General features: G+C 54.6%; 1 protein-coding gene across 3 annotated transcripts in view; it reads right to left on the bottom strand.

The window, feature by feature from the left end:
* Positions 1 to 18,198, bottom strand: part of MAU2 (MAU2 sister chromatid cohesion factor) — a 28,218-nt gene extending 10,020 nt beyond the window's left edge. For 2 of the 3 annotated variants that reach the window (XM_033135044.1, XM_033135045.1), the window contains exons 1-12: positions 17,588 to 18,194; positions 9,287 to 9,304; positions 8,837 to 8,902; positions 8,095 to 8,190; positions 6,537 to 6,631; positions 4,482 to 4,509; positions 4,011 to 4,166; positions 2,820 to 2,966; positions 2,650 to 2,740; positions 1,461 to 1,564; positions 858 to 935; positions 497 to 562 (exon numbers count right to left, since the gene is read on the bottom strand). In XM_033135044.1, coding sequence (XP_032990935.1) covers positions 497 to 562; positions 858 to 935; positions 1,461 to 1,564; positions 2,650 to 2,740; positions 2,820 to 2,966; positions 4,011 to 4,166; positions 4,482 to 4,509; positions 6,537 to 6,631; positions 8,095 to 8,190; positions 8,837 to 8,902; positions 9,287 to 9,304; positions 17,588 to 18,163 — 1,521 coding nt within the window. In that variant the 5' untranslated portion in view covers positions 18,164 to 18,194. Of the gene's footprint in view, positions 1 to 496; positions 563 to 857; positions 936 to 1,460; positions 1,565 to 2,649; positions 2,741 to 2,819; positions 2,967 to 4,010; positions 4,167 to 4,481; positions 4,510 to 6,536; positions 6,632 to 8,094; positions 8,191 to 8,836; positions 8,903 to 9,286; positions 9,305 to 17,587 lie in introns of all 3 variants that reach the window. The other variant, XR_004425652.1, reaches the window with a different exon arrangement.
* Between the last annotated feature and the right edge of the window lie 19 nt (positions 18,199 to 18,217).

Here is an 18,217-nt window from a genome sequence, read left to right as displayed (position 1 = left end):
CCCCAGAGCACCAGGGCGTAGAGGTTACAGCATACCCAGCTTCCTGTCTCAGCTCTGCCGTGGGGCAGCTCTGGGGAGCTCGAGGGCCTGCATCTTCAGCTATAACACAAGCCGTCACCAGCCTGGTGGGCTACTGGGCGGGCTGGGAATCAGGAGTGAAAGCGGCAGAACAGGCTGTTGCACCAGCAGGCGCCAGGCTCTTCCTGGTAGCTGCCTTCCGGTTTAGCGGGGGAAGCCTCACCCCAGGTGGACCAGGGGGTCACTGCCCACAGCTATCCCTTGACAGGCTGTGCTTGTCCCCTTCTGAGCAGCACAGGACCTGTCGTGGAAAGCCCTGGACAAACAGTGGATCACTGCCACAGTCGGCATCAGGCTGAATGCTGCAGAGTCAGCCGACGACCACGGGTTTGCGCGGCAGCCATCCTCATCACAGCCCACGCCTGCCTCCTCACTGAGAAGCACCGCCCGCCCCACGCTGAGCGGGCCGGCACCTTACCCGCAGGGCTGTGGTGAACTGGGCTTCCGCGTTGTCCATGCAGTTGACGGAGACACAGTACAGGCCCTGGAAGAAGGAGGCGCTGAGGGCTGGAGGCCGCACTGCTCACCCAGAGCCGCACAGCTGCCCCCCGAGGAGCCTGCCCAGTGACTCTATGAGCCAGCTACCCTGAGCCTTTGCCCTGGCGAGGAGGCACAAAGATGGCATGCTGGTTATTCCCCCTCCCTGGACCTCCGTCAACTTGGACTCGAGGTGCCTGTTGGAGTGAAGCCCACTGGGAATGTTCTGGATTCTACCTGGGGTGACGGCCACAGGGCTGCTCCCTGGAGTGGGGCTGGGGTGGGCAGGCCCGTGTACTCACCAGCAGCGTGTGCAGCTGTGCCGCGTGGTTGGAGAAGAGCCGGGGTGACTGCTGGCAGAGCTGGCAGACCTGGGAGATCTGCCGGAAAACGAGCACGCCCAGCGTCATGCCCAGCGTCACCGAGGACCCGGGGTCCACATCCCGCCTGCCCTAACTCGGCACCAAGTTTCACGGACATGCCCGTCACGAGGGCAAAGGGCAGCCAGGACTTCCTTGAGGACACTGACCCTTGTCCATGACCCGCCCTCTCCTCCCTTTCTAATGTGTCTCGGCCGTCAGCAGTTTTGCCCAGCTCAAGACCTTGTGCCCTCCCAGGAAGATGGGCAGCAGGGGTGCCATGGGGCAGGGAGGAGATGGCCATCAGGGGGCCTCCAGTCCCCATACCCCATATTCCGTGGGCATGTGAACGGTTAGGAAAAGGCCCACGGATGTCTGTGTCAGACTGTTTGATCAACGGTGCCCATCCAGGGTCCTGAACAGCCAAGGGACAGTGAAATGACACGGAAGGATGTCCTGACGATGCGCGCTGGGCAAATGTACATCCTCCTGCACGGTGACTCCTGAGACCCATCCACCCCGCGCGCGCGGCCCCGGCGGCCTCACCTCTTGCAGCGCAGTGGCCTTGTGTCCCGTGACGAGCCTGCACATGATGATGTGCTCCAGCAGGATCACTTGGAAGGACGACAGGATGGGGCTGCAGTCGAGCACTGGGGGCAACAGGGCAGTGAGCGCACGGCTGCGGCTGGAGAACCTGACGGCGCCAACCACCGCGCCGACCCCTCAACTACTGGGTCTGAGCCCACCTGCTCTGCTGGGCAGGCACCAGCCCGGCACCCAGCCCGTCACGTGACTTGTGCCCACTACACACCTGAGTGAGGGGTTCATCTCCCTGTCCAGGTGGGAAGATGGGCTCCCAGCAGGTTCTGGTGACCAGAGTGTTCTAAAAGCAAGACATCCCCGGAGGGACCTGTTTCCCACCCTCACCCACCACGATCCAGCCTCATGCTCAGGAAGACTCCCGACGCGATGGGTTCAAAAAATGTTGATGTTGCCCGGAAAAGTAAGATGGTGTAACAGCATCAGGTAGCAGTGAGGGAACCCGGTTCCTGGCTGCCCCAAGCAGCTGTCCTCACGTTGGCACCAGACAGCACAGCCCTTTCCCAACTAGGCTGGAGGGAATGAACTGCGATCCCTAAGGGCTCTGGTTCTTTGGCCGAGGGCTGCTCCCCCAGCAGCATTGATGAGGGCACAGGGAGTGGGTGAACAGGTTAACAGGTGACAGGGACATTGAACCAGGGCTCTGGGTGCCTGCCTGTCAAAGGTACCTGGTCCCACTGGCTGGATCAGTCAAGCGTCCAGGAAGAACCCACTACCTCCTGGGTACATGCTGTTAGTCAGCAAGAACCAAGTTCCACCCCGGCCTCACCCTGAGCACAATCCATGTGACACTGATAATAGCAGTCATGACCTGTGTCAGCTGACTACTGTTGTCTCAGCAGGCCCCGATGGGACCCCGCCATCACAGCCATCTTGTGCAGTGGAGGAGACAGGGCAGAGATGGCACAAGGCCCCTGGCCAGAAATCAAGGGTCAAGCCCAGGCCTGGCCTGCTCTGCCCCAACCCTAGGTCACCCCTATGTGCCAACTGGGGTAACAAGACCCACGGGGCAAGGACTCATGGGGACCACTTGGCACTGCAGTCCTTCAGGGTTCTTCAGGCCCAGCACAGAGGGGGCAGTTGGGCTGCCCATCGGGGGGCACTGTGGCCATGCGACCCACCCAGCCCAACTTACTCTTGAGCTTCTCCAGTTGCATGAGGGCCTTGTCTGTGTACTTCTGGGCCTTCTCCAGGTAGCCAGCCTGCATGGAGTGCATCACGGTCACCTGACGACAAGACCAGATGGTGGCGGTCACCAGGGCCCTCTCCTCGCCTGCTTGGGCCCCAGCCTCGGCCCCAACTCACCAGGTAGACGAGCACACACATGTGCTCCTTGGGCAGCCAGTGGAAGAGGTCGGCAGGATTACTGGGCAGGATCTCGTCATCGTGCAGCGTGGAGATGGTCTGGATACACTGCTGCAGCTGTTTCAGGCATGGCTTCACGCTCTTCACCTGCAGCACGTGGACGACAATGCACACCTGAGCACGCGCTCACTCCGTGCCAGCTCACCAGCCCCTGCTTTCCGGACGCTTCCGCCATGCCCACCACCTACAGGAAGCCCTCCTCCAGATGGATCAGCAGGCTCTCAGTGGGTCACCTGTGGCCTGAGGCTCAGCCACTGCCCAACACCAAGGCCCAGGAGAGGCCTGGCCAAAGACCCTGCATGAGCCACGTTTCTTCCCTCCTGCAGTGACCCTTTGAGGGCAGGACAGGGCTGGGGCAGCTAACAGTAACCCTCGGGGGTGGGAAGTGGCGTCCTGGACCCAGGACCAGGCACCGTGGCTCACAAACCTGGCCTCGGGGCACTGGGAAGCCCTGTCCCAAGGCCCCACAGGACATCTCCGCAGCAGTTAGCACTCCGTGAATCTACTCAGTATTCCTATACACTGAGTGCGGCCCTTGGCCCAACAGGCAAAGGTGGGCACGGTGGGTGAACTGAGGTCACCCCTTCCCAAAAAGAGGCCTGCCGGGGGCTCCACTGCCGCCTCCTAGCACATGAGAGGCGCAGCCTGTGGTGGGACCCTGAGACGGGGTGGGATGAGGTGGAGGGAGCTGCACCCCCAAAGGCTGAGACATTCGCCCATAGACAGTCCAGCCACTCCTCAACCACACGGGATTAAGGACTTGAGTCTCAGACACAGCTGAGCCCGTCAGTCCCCACTCAAACCCCACAAAGCTCTCAGCAGCTGGGGGTGGTGGGCAGACTCTGGCTTGAACACCTGCTCTGTTGTCAGGCAACTTGCCAGAACCCTCACCATTTCTTCTCGTGGATTCCCACACTGCCCTTAGAGACCTACAACTGCTCACGCAGCGGTGAATACGTGAGGACACGACTAAGCCTGCCATGAGGGCAGACCATCCTTGGAGTGACCTCTGCCTGCAGGGTCACAGCACTCATGCCAGCGCATGACAGGGTATGCGGAGGACCTAAACCCTGAATGAGGGGCCCTTTGCGACAACACAGCAGGTGCCCCCCAGGGGGAGGCACTACACACCTGCCCGGCATCCAGGTAGTGAGTCACCTGGAGCACCAGGAAGAAGACGCGCAGAGACTCCTTCTGGATGGGGTTCCCCTGCCAGTTCTCGACAATCTGTCCACAGAGGGTCAGCAGCGGGTGAACTTCCTGCAACTTACGCTCCATCAGCAGCAGCTGGGGAAGGAGAGGCGCAGGCGCTGGGGTCCCCTCGCGGGGCACGGGGCCACCATCTGCCCGCCTACCCACCCACTGGGGGCCTGCTGGCACATGCAGACAGGCTGCAGAACCGAGCTGGAACTCGGGTCCAGGCTGCTCCTTCCTCGGCACAAGCCCCACAGCCTCGAATCCGAGTCCCACCCCTGAACCCAGCCGGGGCGCAGGGCCCTTGCTCTTGTGGCTGCCTCCTGTGCTTAAGGGCCCGGGCACCCAAAGGGCTGCACCGCGGGGAGTGGTGCCACACAAGCCCCGCCCTGTTCAGCCTCAACTTACCATCCCTTTGCTGAGCAGGAACAGCGCCCTGGAAGAGAGAGAGGGAGTCAGTCTGTGAGGCCCAGGCGCCTCCTGGAATGACTGTGCCACCTCAACATTCATGCGGCCTAACAAGCCACCTCGAGGAAAGGTTAAGCAGATGACAGCAGCTCCCGGTGGCCCCCAATGATGCGGGTTTTATTTATGAGACTGTTCTTTGTCCTAGCTGACTTTCTCTACTTTATTGGCCTAATTTAGACACTCATGGGGCTCAGAAGCCCAGAAGGCATAGACGGATGCTCGAAAAGCAGAGGGACACAGTTTGGGATGGCAAGTCTGCCATAATCTCACCCTCGCGGACACAGGTCAGGGTTCTTCATTGGTGGACAGCACAGGGTGGGAGGGCGGCGAGTGCACAGGATTGGGAATCTGAACCCAAACCCGCGCCTCACGGTGGCCCCTAGGTGCCTCCCTTTCCTCGCCTGTGGCTAGCTGAGCCCCCTCAGCTTCTCCTGAGCACGTAGGGGGTGAAATCTGGGAGAGCCCCAGCCGCACGCCCTGCGGCAGGCAGCAAGGCCAGATTTCCATCGTCTCTCTTAAACCTTTCTGCTTTCTAAATGCGTGGGCACTGCTGTCATCACCGACAAATGTCATACAATGAGCACGTTAAAAAGTTTAGGAAACGGCTAAAACAACGAGGGAGGAAGCAGGGGAGGCAGCCGCTGCCTTTAGGAACAGCTGTGGTTATGCAGGGGCCACAGACCCCAGTTCAGTTTGTTCAACATGTCAGTCTCTGTCCTGCCAGCCTTGGCAGAGCCCGTGTGCGGCGGCTGACACCCCATCAAGTGGGCACCATTCTGCCCGTTTTAGAGAACGAGGAGACTGAGGTGGGGAGGTCACAGTCACACAACTTGCGAGATGCTTGTGCTCTAGGCCACCACACCATTCCCCGTTGTGACCTCATGGTGTGGACACACTAGGTTTACGTGCTCGCTGGGCAACCACTGAAACCTCAGGTTTGGATCCTCACATCCAGGTTCCCACGCTGTCACACAGGAAGCACTTGCTTGGAGGCCCTACATCAATGTTGGAGGGTCTGGGCCAGGAGACCTGCAGGACCTGTGCCCTGGAGGAGCCCACAGAGAACCTGCCTGCGGTGGCACAGCAGCCTATCCAGGGGCACACTTGAGTGAACTTGCAGTGTGCGGCCACGCCTGGGCCCTGCAAGACGTGTCACCATGGACCCAGTGACGGCTGCGGCATGAGGGGGCCAGGAAGGACAAGGAATGGGAGGCCAGATTGGGGGACAGCTGCCATCTCCGGGCAGGGTGGCCAAGGGAGGAGGACAGCCCATGGAAAGCCGTGTGGCCCCACATGGGCACTTGTAAGTCTAGAGCTCAGAGAATGGAGTTGGGGACCGTTCTGCCCCAGCAACTCCATGGGATAAGCTCAGCTCTGTGAAACAGAACTTTCCAGAACCCCAACGCACACAACAGAATAAGAGCACTGTTGCCTTTTCTTTGACGGGAAAAGAGACAGACTAGAGGCCTTCACAGAGAGTGCACAGTGAGGCGCCTATGGCCTCTGACCCGACCCCCAACCTCAGGGCACGAATCTTTTGTGCACTGCATGAACCTATGTGCCTTCTAGGACACACGCCTGCTTCTGTCTGCTGTCGTGCATTTAAAGTTCCTTGGCATCCAGTGAGGACACTGGAGTTGCCTCAGGTGCTGCGACGCAGGTCGCACACACCTTCCGCAAGCACCGTCCTTGCATCTGCACCACAAACGGGATCAGCCCAGCGAATGCTACGAACACTTTTTATTTCAGGAGATACCAGACACTGCAGGTGCCAATTGCGCTGAGAATGCCGCCTGCCCCTCACCCTCACAGGCAACTCTCCAACTTCCCGAATCCAGGGGGAAAAGGCATCTGGTGCTGCTTGAATTTGTGCTTCTCTTACTAGGTGTGCGGTGACCACTATTTCATGCTGCAATGCCAACTCTATTTGTTGTCCAGGATCAGGAGGGCTGAGCTCTTCCCAAGTAAGACAGCGAGTGGGAAGAGGGTGCCTACCGTGTGTACTCGGATCCCACCACGCGGGCGTACTCGGCTCCCACGCCCAGCAGGTCACATGCCGACACCAGGTCCTTCTCAAGTGTGTGCAGTTGCTGAAAAGGAGGGAGAGCAATGACCTCGCTTCCAAACTGTTTGCTTTACAGTACCCAGCACCTGACCGTAGTGCTCTGTTGGTGAGTGAAACTGAACCTCCTCACCCATCAACAAAATTGCCTCAGTGTCCGTTGTGAGCTAAATTAACCAAACCATGTCATCAACGTTTACTGCTTTGGGTACAGAACTGCTCTGCCTAGCGCCGTCCTCTGAGCTGAATGGTGCGCAGAGAACACTCACAGGCATCGATGCCCAGAGCTGCACGAGCGTGTCTGTGCTCTGCAGGTCACCTTCAGAGGCCAGCCACTGGGGGAAGCCAGACAGGCTCCAAACAAGGAGGGACTCCTTCAGGGGAAAGTGTCTGCGGGAGTTTCAAACCCAGAAGTCTTAACGGGCTGAGAGGAAGCGACACCAGTGGGGCCTCGCTCGTGGGCTCCCCAGGAGCACACAGCACCCTCCAATTCTGCGACCTGAGGCGTGTGCCTCACTGCCTGACCCGACTCCTATCTGCCAACGGACAAAGCACGCGTGGAGGAATTTAAGGAGACAGTGCTGTGTGGGGCAGTAGCAAGCCAGGAGGAAAGGCGCGGGAGCGCCGGCTGGGTGAGCTCTTCCCACTAGGAAGCCTGAGCCACATCCTCCTGGGATGAGGGGCTCCCGCAGGGAGCAGGGGGTGGTTGCAGCTGAGGGCCCACACCCTGCCTGCATAGGCAGGTGATCAAACTTTGTCAGGGAGGGTGGGCAAGAGGTGGTGTGGAGGGCCGGCTGTATCACGGACAGGAGAAGCTGGAGGCCGGCAGTCAGGGGGAGGTGTGGGCAGCACCCAGGACACAAAAGGTACCCCTCCCGGTGGTGCTGATCCACCCCCCGAGCCTTCAGGCCCAATCGCTACCACCAGGAAGGTCCATCCCCGAGAGCCCCCTCTACCTGAGCATTTCAGCGTGCTGGGACCAGGACACTAGCTACATCTGGGGAACTGAAGGGAGATTGGGGCGGGGGGGACCACGTGGAGCCCAGGTAAGGCTGCGCCCCAGCAGCCCTGCAAGGGCTTGACTCAGGCATTCAGTGCCCACCAGGAATCCCAGTGCGGCTCTTAAAAAACATAGTGGGCTTCTGGCAAGAAATGCTTCCCAAATTTAAATGAACACAGGCCAAAGGGAGCACCAGGAGGGAGGGGAATGCAATGACATGCCCCGAGTCGGCCCCCCAGGAGCCGGGCACTCCCACCAATTACCCTGATGCTGAGTGCAAGGCCGAGCTAGGGACAGTGTAGAGGACAGAGGCCGCAGGGGACTTGTGAGCAGGCTAAAGAACCACCCCGTGTCTCTATCCCCTTGGTGCAGCAGCCTCAGCAGGGCCTGTGTATCCTGGAGCCTGCCTTTATGGGTACTCAGGAGGGTGTGCCCCAAGGTCATGCCCCCCCCCCCCCCGCACGTGTCTGGGCCAGGCCCACAGTACTCACCGCTAGCTGGAAGAGCAGGCGGCAGTGCCAGTATGGGGTCTGCTGTGAGATTTGGATTGCTTTCCGCAGCAGTGGCTTTGCTGCATCGACAGAATTCTGAAAGGAAAGTCAGGATTGGGGAGGAAAAGAGACAAGCCGGCAGGCAAGCTGCATTCCTTCACGCTCACCAAAGGATGCGTGGGTTGCTGATTTACTTTTTTTCAGAGAAGAAAAGATATTTTATTGGACTCACGGGCTGGGAAGTTTTTACATTGCTCTTAAAATAACTCATTGTGAAAGGAGTGTTAGTTTAAAATCTTGAACAGTCAAATTGAATGACAATTGCCATTTTTCTTATTCTACAACAAGAGAGACGGGCCAGGGCTGTGAAGGCCACACTCCCTGCTGCCCAGGGAGCCTCACATGCAGCTGCTCAAAGGGAGGAAGGGCGATTTTCAGCCACACCTGAGATCAGGAACCAGATGACGAAGATAAACTATTAATATAGGGACTGGTTCAGGAACTCATCTTCTTTCGCCTAGGAATAAGGTTGTTTTCCAGCAAAGTCTTAGAAAAAGATTCTGCTGGCCCTTCTGAGCAGGTGACCACCCATGACCACGCTATGCCAGGGTGAGGGAGGTAGGAAAGTAGCAGGAAATGCTAAAAGCCAGAAGGGAGTCCACTCCTGAGAACACCCATTCACCATCGTGCCTTCACTAGCAAGAGAGGGACTTGGTGCTCAGAAACCTTCACAGGTTCTTACCTCTTGACAGTATAATTCAGACAAAAGACTGGCTGCTTCAAATTTAACATCTTCAAACTGTGGGATCTAGTGACATCCGGTTAAGGAAGTACAGATGCCACAAAAAGGTCAGTTGAAAAGGAATAAAGCATGGGGTTCTCACGCTGCAGAGGCTCGCCAGTCAGGCGCATCCCACCTGCTCTGAAACCCCAAGTTCACATATTCCCCCGAAATCCCTGAGCTTGCTGCTGGCCAGGTGTGGAGCTGGAGGCTAGAGCACCAACAGGAGCATGGCACCAAGGGAGCCACTGGTCTGAGGGGCAGCCACAGCCGAGCAGGGATTCTCCACGTGGTCAGCGGGGCAAGGCCTAAACCCACCGGGTGCATCACAGCAGAGGTTCAACTTTGTAACACATTCTTTTAATTTCAATGGAGTATTTCTTAAAGGGAATGGTACCAGGAAAAGGATACTTGCTGTGATATCAACCACTGAAAGAGAAAGAGAAAAGGATTAATTCTCAGCCAAATGCTTGGCACGTGCTCACTGGCTCCATTTTAGGGTTTACACAGTTGTCCCGTCACAAAGACTGCAGGTGTTCAGTTAAGCAGGTAGGTGGCCTGTGGGCTCATTTTACCTCTAATCCAGCCACCAGAGCACACCTGAGGGAGAGGGAATGAACACTTGCTTCCCTACTGACAGGGGCTTCGGGTTGGTTCCACTCAGCTCCTGAATCAGAGTTAGAGCCCCTCCCACTAGGGCCACAATGCTTCGGAAGGGGGAAGGATTGCAGAGGGGCCCCTCCCGCTGCAAATCATGCCACAAGGAAATCAATTACAACTGGAAAGTGGGTTTGGGGGTATCAGTCCTTTCTGGAGAAGCAGCATTTAAAAGCTGCTTGGAAATGAGCCAAGTGAGCCTGAGGGGAGGGAGGAGGACTCCGGAAGAACCGTTGTGGTGTGGCCATTGCCTGGCCGGGAGTGTGGGGACCATTCTAAGACCTGTGCTCCCCCCACCCCTGCTGGCACACCTGCGGGACGTGCTTCAGACAATGGCACACTCCCACTTGTGGACGGCTGTGCCATGGACTTCCACGTTCTGACAGGAGGCAGTGAGCTCCGGGGCCAATCCACTGCACCAACCACACTGACCAGTCTGTCAGACCTTCCAGGACTCAAGCATTCGCCTGACACTGTTTCTGCTGACCCCCTTGTCCCACAGACATTCTCGTCTTGGTGGCTGTTGGAAGGCAGATCTGAAAACCCTGGCTCGCCGTGCTCTGTGGGAGATCAGCATGAGGCTGAGCCTGCTAAGAGTGGGTGCGCCTGCGCTCCTACTCAAAGGGGGAGGAGGAGGTGCTCCAGGCAGAGAAGAGCCTGGGAAAAGGCAGAAGACCAGGAAGATGAGGCTGAAAGGGATGTTTGTGCCACTCACGGGCAGTAGTGACTGCAGATTGCAACGCTCCAAGGTCCCCCATGGAAACTGACCTAATCAGAGGCAGGAAATAAAAGCACCCAATGAGATCTGAGTTTTAAGAGCACCCTAGATGCAGCAAAAAGAATTCAGAGGGAAGAGGACAAGGGGGGGTGGAGAAAACGGAGGGGGGGGAGGAGGATCCAGAGGCTGGAGGGCCCAGGGGCTGCAGGCTGCGAAGGAGGGCAGGGAGAGGGCCCAGTGAAACCTGGGGGGCATCCTTGGAGCTGGAGAGGCCTGTGGGGCAAGAGTGAGTGGTGGACGAGGAAGTAACCAAAGAGGATGGGAAAGACTTGGAGCTGCATCCCACACCAGCGGCCTGGGGGGGCCCGGAGGGGGAGACGGGGAGAGGGAGCCAGTGAGAGAGGGAGAGCACAAGTGCCAAGTGCCACCGGGCTCCTGACTCTCACACACATGTATGTAAGCACATGCACGTGTGCACACACATCCAAGCACACACGGGCCAGCAGAGTCCAAGCCAAAGGCATTCTGTAGCCAGCCAAAGTGTCCCCTCCCAAAGCCCCTCTGCAGCAGGGTCAGTCAGGGTTCAGGGGCTCAGAGGGCAGGGCCAGAGGTGGGGCTCCACAGCTGGAGGCTGTCTACAGGGACAGTGGGGACCAGCCCAGCTCCAGCCACATGTGTGTGATGTCATTGAAGCTGGTAATCACAAAAGCTGGCGCTTGCTTTCTGCAGAAGCCATTCCTCCCCACAGGGAAGGGCAGTCCAGCAAGAAGAGTTCCTGAAGGCCACCAACGGGGAGGAAAGACAGGATAACGTGGAGGAAACTATGCGACTGAAGAGTTGGGCTAGGGACATGCTAAGAACGGGCCCAGCCGATATTTTGAGGTTCTACAACTCAATCTCCGCAGACAAAACCAACCTTGGGCAAGGCTGGAGAGGAGCCCTCCAGCACGAGTACAGGGTGAACAAAGAAAAGGCGGACACACACAAGAGGAAGGGGTTGGCAATGGGGACCCGCACGGAAGAGCTGGGTCCTGTGGCCCCCAGCGTCTATTCAAAGGCCACAACCCTCCTCCATTGTTTTGTGCATGTGCTGTGGCCCCCACTTTAAACACACACGGGGACATTAGATAAAGCCCCACGATGCATCCTGTAGGGTAGATGTTGAAGAAAATTTGCCTTCATTGGTTGATGTGAGCTTTTGTCTATTAGCCTTTATCTGTTCCTGTATGTGAGGTGATTTCTGTGCTGTGATGGGGGTTGAGTCAATTCCGCCTTTGGTCTCATCCTCCCGAGCAGGGGAGACATGAGATGAGGTCGCTTTTCTGTCTATGCTGTGAGGTGACGACGGTTAGTTAGCTTAGGGTTAAAGAAATTCTTCATCAGGGGTTGAGAGAATTCCCTCCTTGTTCTGTCTGTTTCACCCACATCAGCAGATGAAGCGAAGAAGTAGCTAAGTTGTATCAGGGCGACGTGACAGGCACGTGGTCAGGCTTTGGAAGGCCTTGGGCTGATGGTCCCAAGCAAGAAAGTAGACATTGCTTATCCGGATGAATTGGCCCTTCAGCTGGATAAGCAATATATTTTCTTTTTTTATCATTGACTGCCGGACCCTCCCGGAACTTGCCATTCCCGGAAGGGGAGGCAAGAACAAGAAACTTGGCTCTAAGGAATATCCGAGAAAATATGTAAGACAGACCTCAGTTGGCAGTGTTATTAATTATTGTTTCATCATTTGGTCATTTGTCATTGGTGATTTCTCATCATTCTAACATTTTGAAGACTTCCAGCAACATGCAGCTTACGACACCAGGGGATGTCCTGACTCCCAGCCGCGAACCTGTTGAGGGCCAGCAGGTTCCCGGCCTCGCCAGTGTTATTCCCCACGGTTAGCCTTCTTGAGAACTTGTTAGCATCTAGAAAACTTGTGTGCAGCTTGCAGCTTACAACATCAGAAGATGTCCTAACTTCTAACAACAAGAACAATAGCAGCAACAGTCTTCAGATTGTTAACACCTTGAAAACTTATATGCAGCTTGCAGCTTACAGCATCAGAAGATGCCTTGACTTCTAACAACAACAAAGACAACAACAGCAACATTCTTGGGAACTAACAAGCAGCGGTGTGGGAGATGCCTCAGTTTCTCTCAGCTACAGACCTGGCAAGGTTTTGATTTATGACTTTTCTAGTGCTGTTCTCCCCCGGTTTGGTGAGCTTTTGGCATCTACTGTAATAGTTATCTTATAGAGTTACTGCTTTTGGATACTCCTTACTGATGATATTTGTGTATTTAGCCAAGTGATTTTTGATCAATAGTAAACATGTATTGGGATCTCTTCAACTTACACGTATGTGTACTCCTATGACATAATATTGTTATCAATGTATATAGTTTAGTCTTAACCACCTTTACTTTCTGACATTAGTGCAGTCTATTAATTGCCTTTGACTTTTACTATTGTATACTGCTAACTGGATTGAGTAAATAAAGATTGCTAAACAAATTGATTTAGATATTGCTAAATAAATAATCCATTAGCCCCTCTAGTATGCTCCTTCTCCTCCTTTTCCCCACTCGTCATTACACGTCCCCAGTGCCTGGAACGGGCCGACACACAGAAGGTGCCTGGGAAACATTTGTCTCATGAACAGGGACTTCATCTAACAACACCGGGAAATGAGAGCTTTCTTATGTGCAAATGGCCACAGACCTGAGGCGTGCGCCTTTCAAACACAAAGACCTTACTCCTAAATGGCACCAGACAGCTCCCTGTCCTCAAATGTCACTGCTTTGTGTCCAGGCATCAGCACTGGTGACACTTTGAGGCATCCCCCACGATGACCCACTCCCAAAGCTAGAAGCCACAGAACTGGCCCCATGTCAGGGTAATCCAGTCACTTCCCCAGGATTGTCAATCAGACACCAATCAAATGACTTTGTTTTTGTAACTTTTTAACGCTTACAACATAAAATCACAAATCTGAACTATATAGGGGCAGCTGGTGGCTCAGGTGGTTGGAGTGCGTCCTCCTAACACCGAGGTCACCGGTTCAATTCCCACCTGGGCCAGTGAGCTGCGCCCTCTACAGCTAAGATTGTGAACAATGGTTCGACCTGTGGTTGGGCCCCCGTGGGCTGCCATGAGCGCCCGGCCGCCAGCATGAGTTGTCAGCAGCCAGTGTGAGCAGCTGGCTGCCTCAGCTGGATGGAGTGCAATGCTCATAATACCAACACGGGCCAGGGAGCTACGTCCTCCACAACTATGATTGAGAAAAACGGCTTAAATGGGAGGGGGAGGGAAAAAATATTATAGACTTCAGGAAATACATCCATCTCACAAATAAAGTACCACAGTTGCTACCTTACCCAAAGTTGCTACATCATCCCCCAGTATGCTTTACTTTGTAACATTACAAAATAGCTTTTGTTTCCTTCCTTATGCTGGCAAAGCAGCCAAAGGAGAGCCCCTGTGCTGCCTGGAGGCCTGCAGGTGCAGGAAAGGCTGTGAACAACCTATCAGAAGTCCCTGGGGTCACTTTGGGGTTCTCAGGGAAAGCAAGGATCACTGCAGGGTCAGCATGCACCCTGAAGGGTGGAAGGGCATGGATTAGCACACCTCTCATGCTTAGAGGATTCAGTCCAGTGCTCAGAGTATTTTAAGGCTTCTTTGTTCCTTGAAACCAAAGTCACTTTTTAAAAAGATCGCCTCCTTCTGCTGTGTGACCATGGCTACAAGTGTCCCCCTTTCAGCGTGTCATCAGCAAGTTGGAAGTAGTCCCCACCTTGTGGGTTTGCTGAGGATCCAATGAGACAATGAGAAGCACAAATGTGTGGCCTGGCACGGGAAGGTGCCAACAATACTATGGTAATTCCCAGGCAGGGACCAGAAAAATCGAGGGTTGGAGGGGAGGCAAGTTGGTAAACCCGTGAAGTGGTGGTTCCTAAACAGATTCCACATCCTGAAGCCAGAGACTCAGAGAGTAAGAGGGAAGAAAATGGAAAGAAAATGATGAGGAAGCACAGATCACTTTTCCATGAAAATGCTTAACACCAAGGTCTGCAAATGCAGCTTCTGCACAAGGTTCTGCTCCAGGATGTCCTAGATAACGGGCATGACACATTCGTGATCTTGAAAAACGGGATAAAGAGAAATGGGATCAAAAATAATAAAGTTAAAGGGGAATGTGCAAAATCCTGAAATGGCACTGTCTGCTTGAAAGACAGTGAAAATAAGAAAAAGACTGAAAATTCACAAAGGAATAGATGTGCAGCAAGAGGACAGAAAACTGCAATGTAAAGGAAGACAATCTGACAGACACTGCAGAAACAGCTTCACAAGTTCTCTAGCCGACAGATTTCTGAGTAAAGCGACATCCTTTACAATCACAACCTATTTATTTCCTCAAGGAGCCTCAGAACAGCCAAGAATACAGCACTGCCAAAACCATAATCAAAGAAGGAAGGCTCTCAGATCAAGTGTCCTGTCATGGGGATGAGACAGCCAGCAGGGACTCCGAGGGTCTGCAGAGGCAGGTGCCATCAAGACCAATGGCTTTGTCCTCAATAAAGCTGCCGAGGGAAAGGAAACATACCCTCCACAGAAGCACTTAGCAGATGATTCTTTCAGAATCCTCTTTCAGAATGAATGAAGCAGATGGGCAAGTATATTACGTATTCCTTCTAGGAATCTCACAAATGCAGTTGAGGAGGCAGTGAGAAACTGACATTAAGCAGATAGAGGGGTAAATAATCTAGCCTTATATAAAAAATATGTGATTACCAAGGAGGTTAGCGTCTCTCAGACAGAAAGCAAAAGACGATGAGAATAACAGGGAAGCTGAATGTAGCAGTAAGTTTAGGGGCCAGTTAAAAGTTTACCAATAGCACTTGTAAGTTAGAGAAGTCAGTTCAGGAAAGAACAGCAGGAGGAATGATCAAGGAGAAAATCATCACAAAATACTTGAGAGTTATTTGCCTTCTCTAAAAAAATTTTTTTTTGTTACTCTGGGTTGGTTCCCTGAAAAGAAATTAGAACCTCTCTGGTATTTACTCTTCAGGACTAGAAACTACTAGGAAATCACTTCTAAAAGGAGAACATTTTACGATTCTTTATCAAATGACTCTGGGAAGGAAAAAAATAAAAGTTCACAGTTGCCTGATTTGGGAAAAACGCACAATTAATAAAGAATGAAGATTACAGACAGCACGCGTGCGTGGAGAAATCTGGACAGATTCCCAGCTAGGGATGCAACCAAGTGAAAGAAAGGGATCTGCAGGTGGAACATCAGCGTGAGCTACAGAGAGAACCCTGTGGCCTGTGGAAGACCCCACGAGATTCAGAGTTCTGTAAAAATAAGGGAAAGCAATCCAAAAGGACAAGGGTTTAAAATTAGGGGTCCAAAAGCCAAGTGGCTACAAGGAAGTGATCGGAGGCATGGCTGCTTCCCCTCGACAGCACAGCGCTTACTGGGCAAAATAGAACCCTACACAGTGACTAGTGACGAGGAACCGTTGCTAGAAACGACTCCCGAGACAATGGAAGGGAGGTGGCAGGATTTGTTGTTTATCAAGAGAGGGGAGAACGTCAGGACAGGGGCATCTACTGAAGGCACTGGGCTTCCGGGCCTGGGAGTCACAGCGTCCGGCACCCCATGCCCAAGGAAGCCTTGTGCTTCATTTGATCTCAGCCCCACCACTGCCCAAGACAGACCCTGAAACAAGCCCGTCACGGATCACTGACAGCTCCGGCAGTCCTTGGGATCCAAACGACAATCTGAGCGATTCTCCAGTCTCGCTTCCTTCACCCCATTTAGGGCTCTGCTCAAGTGTCACTCTCACAAATAGAAACTCCCTCACTACCTCTGCCAAAAAGAACTCCCCATCAACTCCATCTCTTCTCCCTGGTCCATATTTTCATGGTTCTTCGATCACTGCCTAACCTCTCCCTACATATTCATGATTTGCCTTCCTCACTAAAAAATAAGCTTTTATGGGCAGGGACTGTTTAAGTCATCGCGGATTCCCAGCACCTAGAATAGGGCTTGGCACCTGGTGTGAGCTGAATAACTATTTGTAGAATGAACGAAAAAATATAACTTCACAAAAACATTAATAACTTAATTTCCTGGCAAGGAACTTGGGGATCGTGAGCCTAGGTTTGAACCCAGTTTTGTTAATAACTTGCTGTGTTGCTTTGAGCAAATCGCTTTACCTCTCTGGGCCCATAATGCCACGCTCCTGAAATAAGGAAGCTGATTAAGCAAGGATTAAAGTCCCCTTCCAACTCTTTACGGTCTAAAAAACGAAGACCTGGTCTCCTCCAGAAAGCAATTTGTTACCGGTGCCAGGTGGGTTCAGATTTCCTTTAGATCAATACATTTTTAAAATCTAAGTTGATTCTAGTCAAGAAGTCTTTTCCTTAAGCAGAATAAAAAAGTAAATGGCAAATGGAGACACAGTCTGATAGCTCAGTGTTGCTGTAAGAAGAAACAACTCCACAGCCAAAATGGGCAGAATGACAGCCACATTCCCACATTTTTTGAAGCACCAAGATCTCACAAGTCAAGATGGGGTGGGGAGGTGGAAATGAGACCTGCCTTCTGAAGGGGATGGACAAGTGGATGGTGGAAGGCAAAGAAGTCCCCGGTGGATATAGAGAAAGCAGGAGCTGCGGGGAGATCCCTCCCTGACCACTGAGCAACTGGTCGTGGAATCCAGACCTCCCTCTGTTCCGCCTCCTTACAGGACCAACTCTAGGATCTGGGCCTCTGCCTCCCACTTATCACTCCCGTCATCTCTGATGGGGGGACAATACCCTCCAGACACTTAACAGACTTCCGAGTCTAGGGAGAGGATGCTTTCCTAGGTTTCCTGAGAGACCCAACTTCAGATTCCCAAGGGATGCTTGGACTGTCACTTCGGCCCTCCCCTATCCCGAGTCACTTCAGGATCGGGAGCGTTCAGGCTGATCCTCCTGGGGCTGAGCCCTGAGAAGCTGGAAGCGGCAAGACCCACGGGCCGATCTGGGAACGTCCCCATATGAGCCAAACTGGTCAGCGCCTGAAAACCTGAAGAATCTGGGGACCCTGTTACTCCTCAGAAGAGCGAGGTTCTAGACCCTGTCTATCACCAGAGACATTAAATAACGTAAGGAGCGAGGCCCTGGGGTCCCCTGAGAAGCTGGCGGCTTTGGGGTCCTGACGCTCGTGCGAAAGTCGCACCCGGGGTACCCGAGGAGCGGCCCAGGGGGACCTCGCCCGTCGGGGTCGCGGCCCGTCAGCCCAGGCTCCGCAGGGAGCCCGCGCCTCCTCCTCTCTCGCAGCCCGGCCCGCGGCTCACCGCCTTCTCCAGGTGGCTGCGCGCCTGCTCGCTGTTCTTGGTGTGGTGGTAGAGCACGGAGCCGAGCTGCAGGTGCGTGCGGGCCTCGATGCGCTGCGGCGGCTTGAAAGGGAACACGGCCTGTAGGCAGTGCACGCACAGGCGGATCTTGGGCGGGCTGGACGTGCGGAAGTGCTCGGCGAAGCCCAGAAGCGCCAAGTACCACGACTCCGCCGCCTCGGCCTGCGCCGCCTGGGCCGCCGCCGCCTGGGCCGCTGCCGCCGCCTGGGCCGCCATTTTGGCCTCCACAACAACAAGCTGTAGCCACAGGGAGGCGGAAGCAGGCGCACGGGGGCGGGGCTGGCGCGCCTCACGTCTCTCGCGAGAGCTGCTGCACAAAGCATCCCGGAACATGTAGTAGTTTGTCTTTAGAGTGATTGCGACTCCGGGAAAGTGTGAGAAAAGGCTACGCCATCTGGTGCATGAGTCTGAGGCCAGACGTTGCCGATAGGCCGAGGTTTGCGTTCCAGCTGAGAAGACTCCAGGTATCCTCGTAGTGGCAGGACATGGCTGGCCGACGCAGACTACACCTCCCATGAGGCCACGCGCAGTATAACAAGAACCCCCTCAGGTGGCGCCGGAGCATTGTGG

Source organism: Rhinolophus ferrumequinum, chromosome 18 (assembly GCF_004115265.2).
Source record: "Rhinolophus ferrumequinum isolate MPI-CBG mRhiFer1 chromosome 18, mRhiFer1_v1.p, whole genome shotgun sequence".
NCBI classification, from domain to species: Eukaryota; Metazoa; Chordata; class Mammalia; order Chiroptera; family Rhinolophidae; genus Rhinolophus; species Rhinolophus ferrumequinum.
The sequence above is the reverse complement of the archived record's forward strand: the minus strand, read 5'-3'. Positions and strand labels throughout refer to the sequence as shown.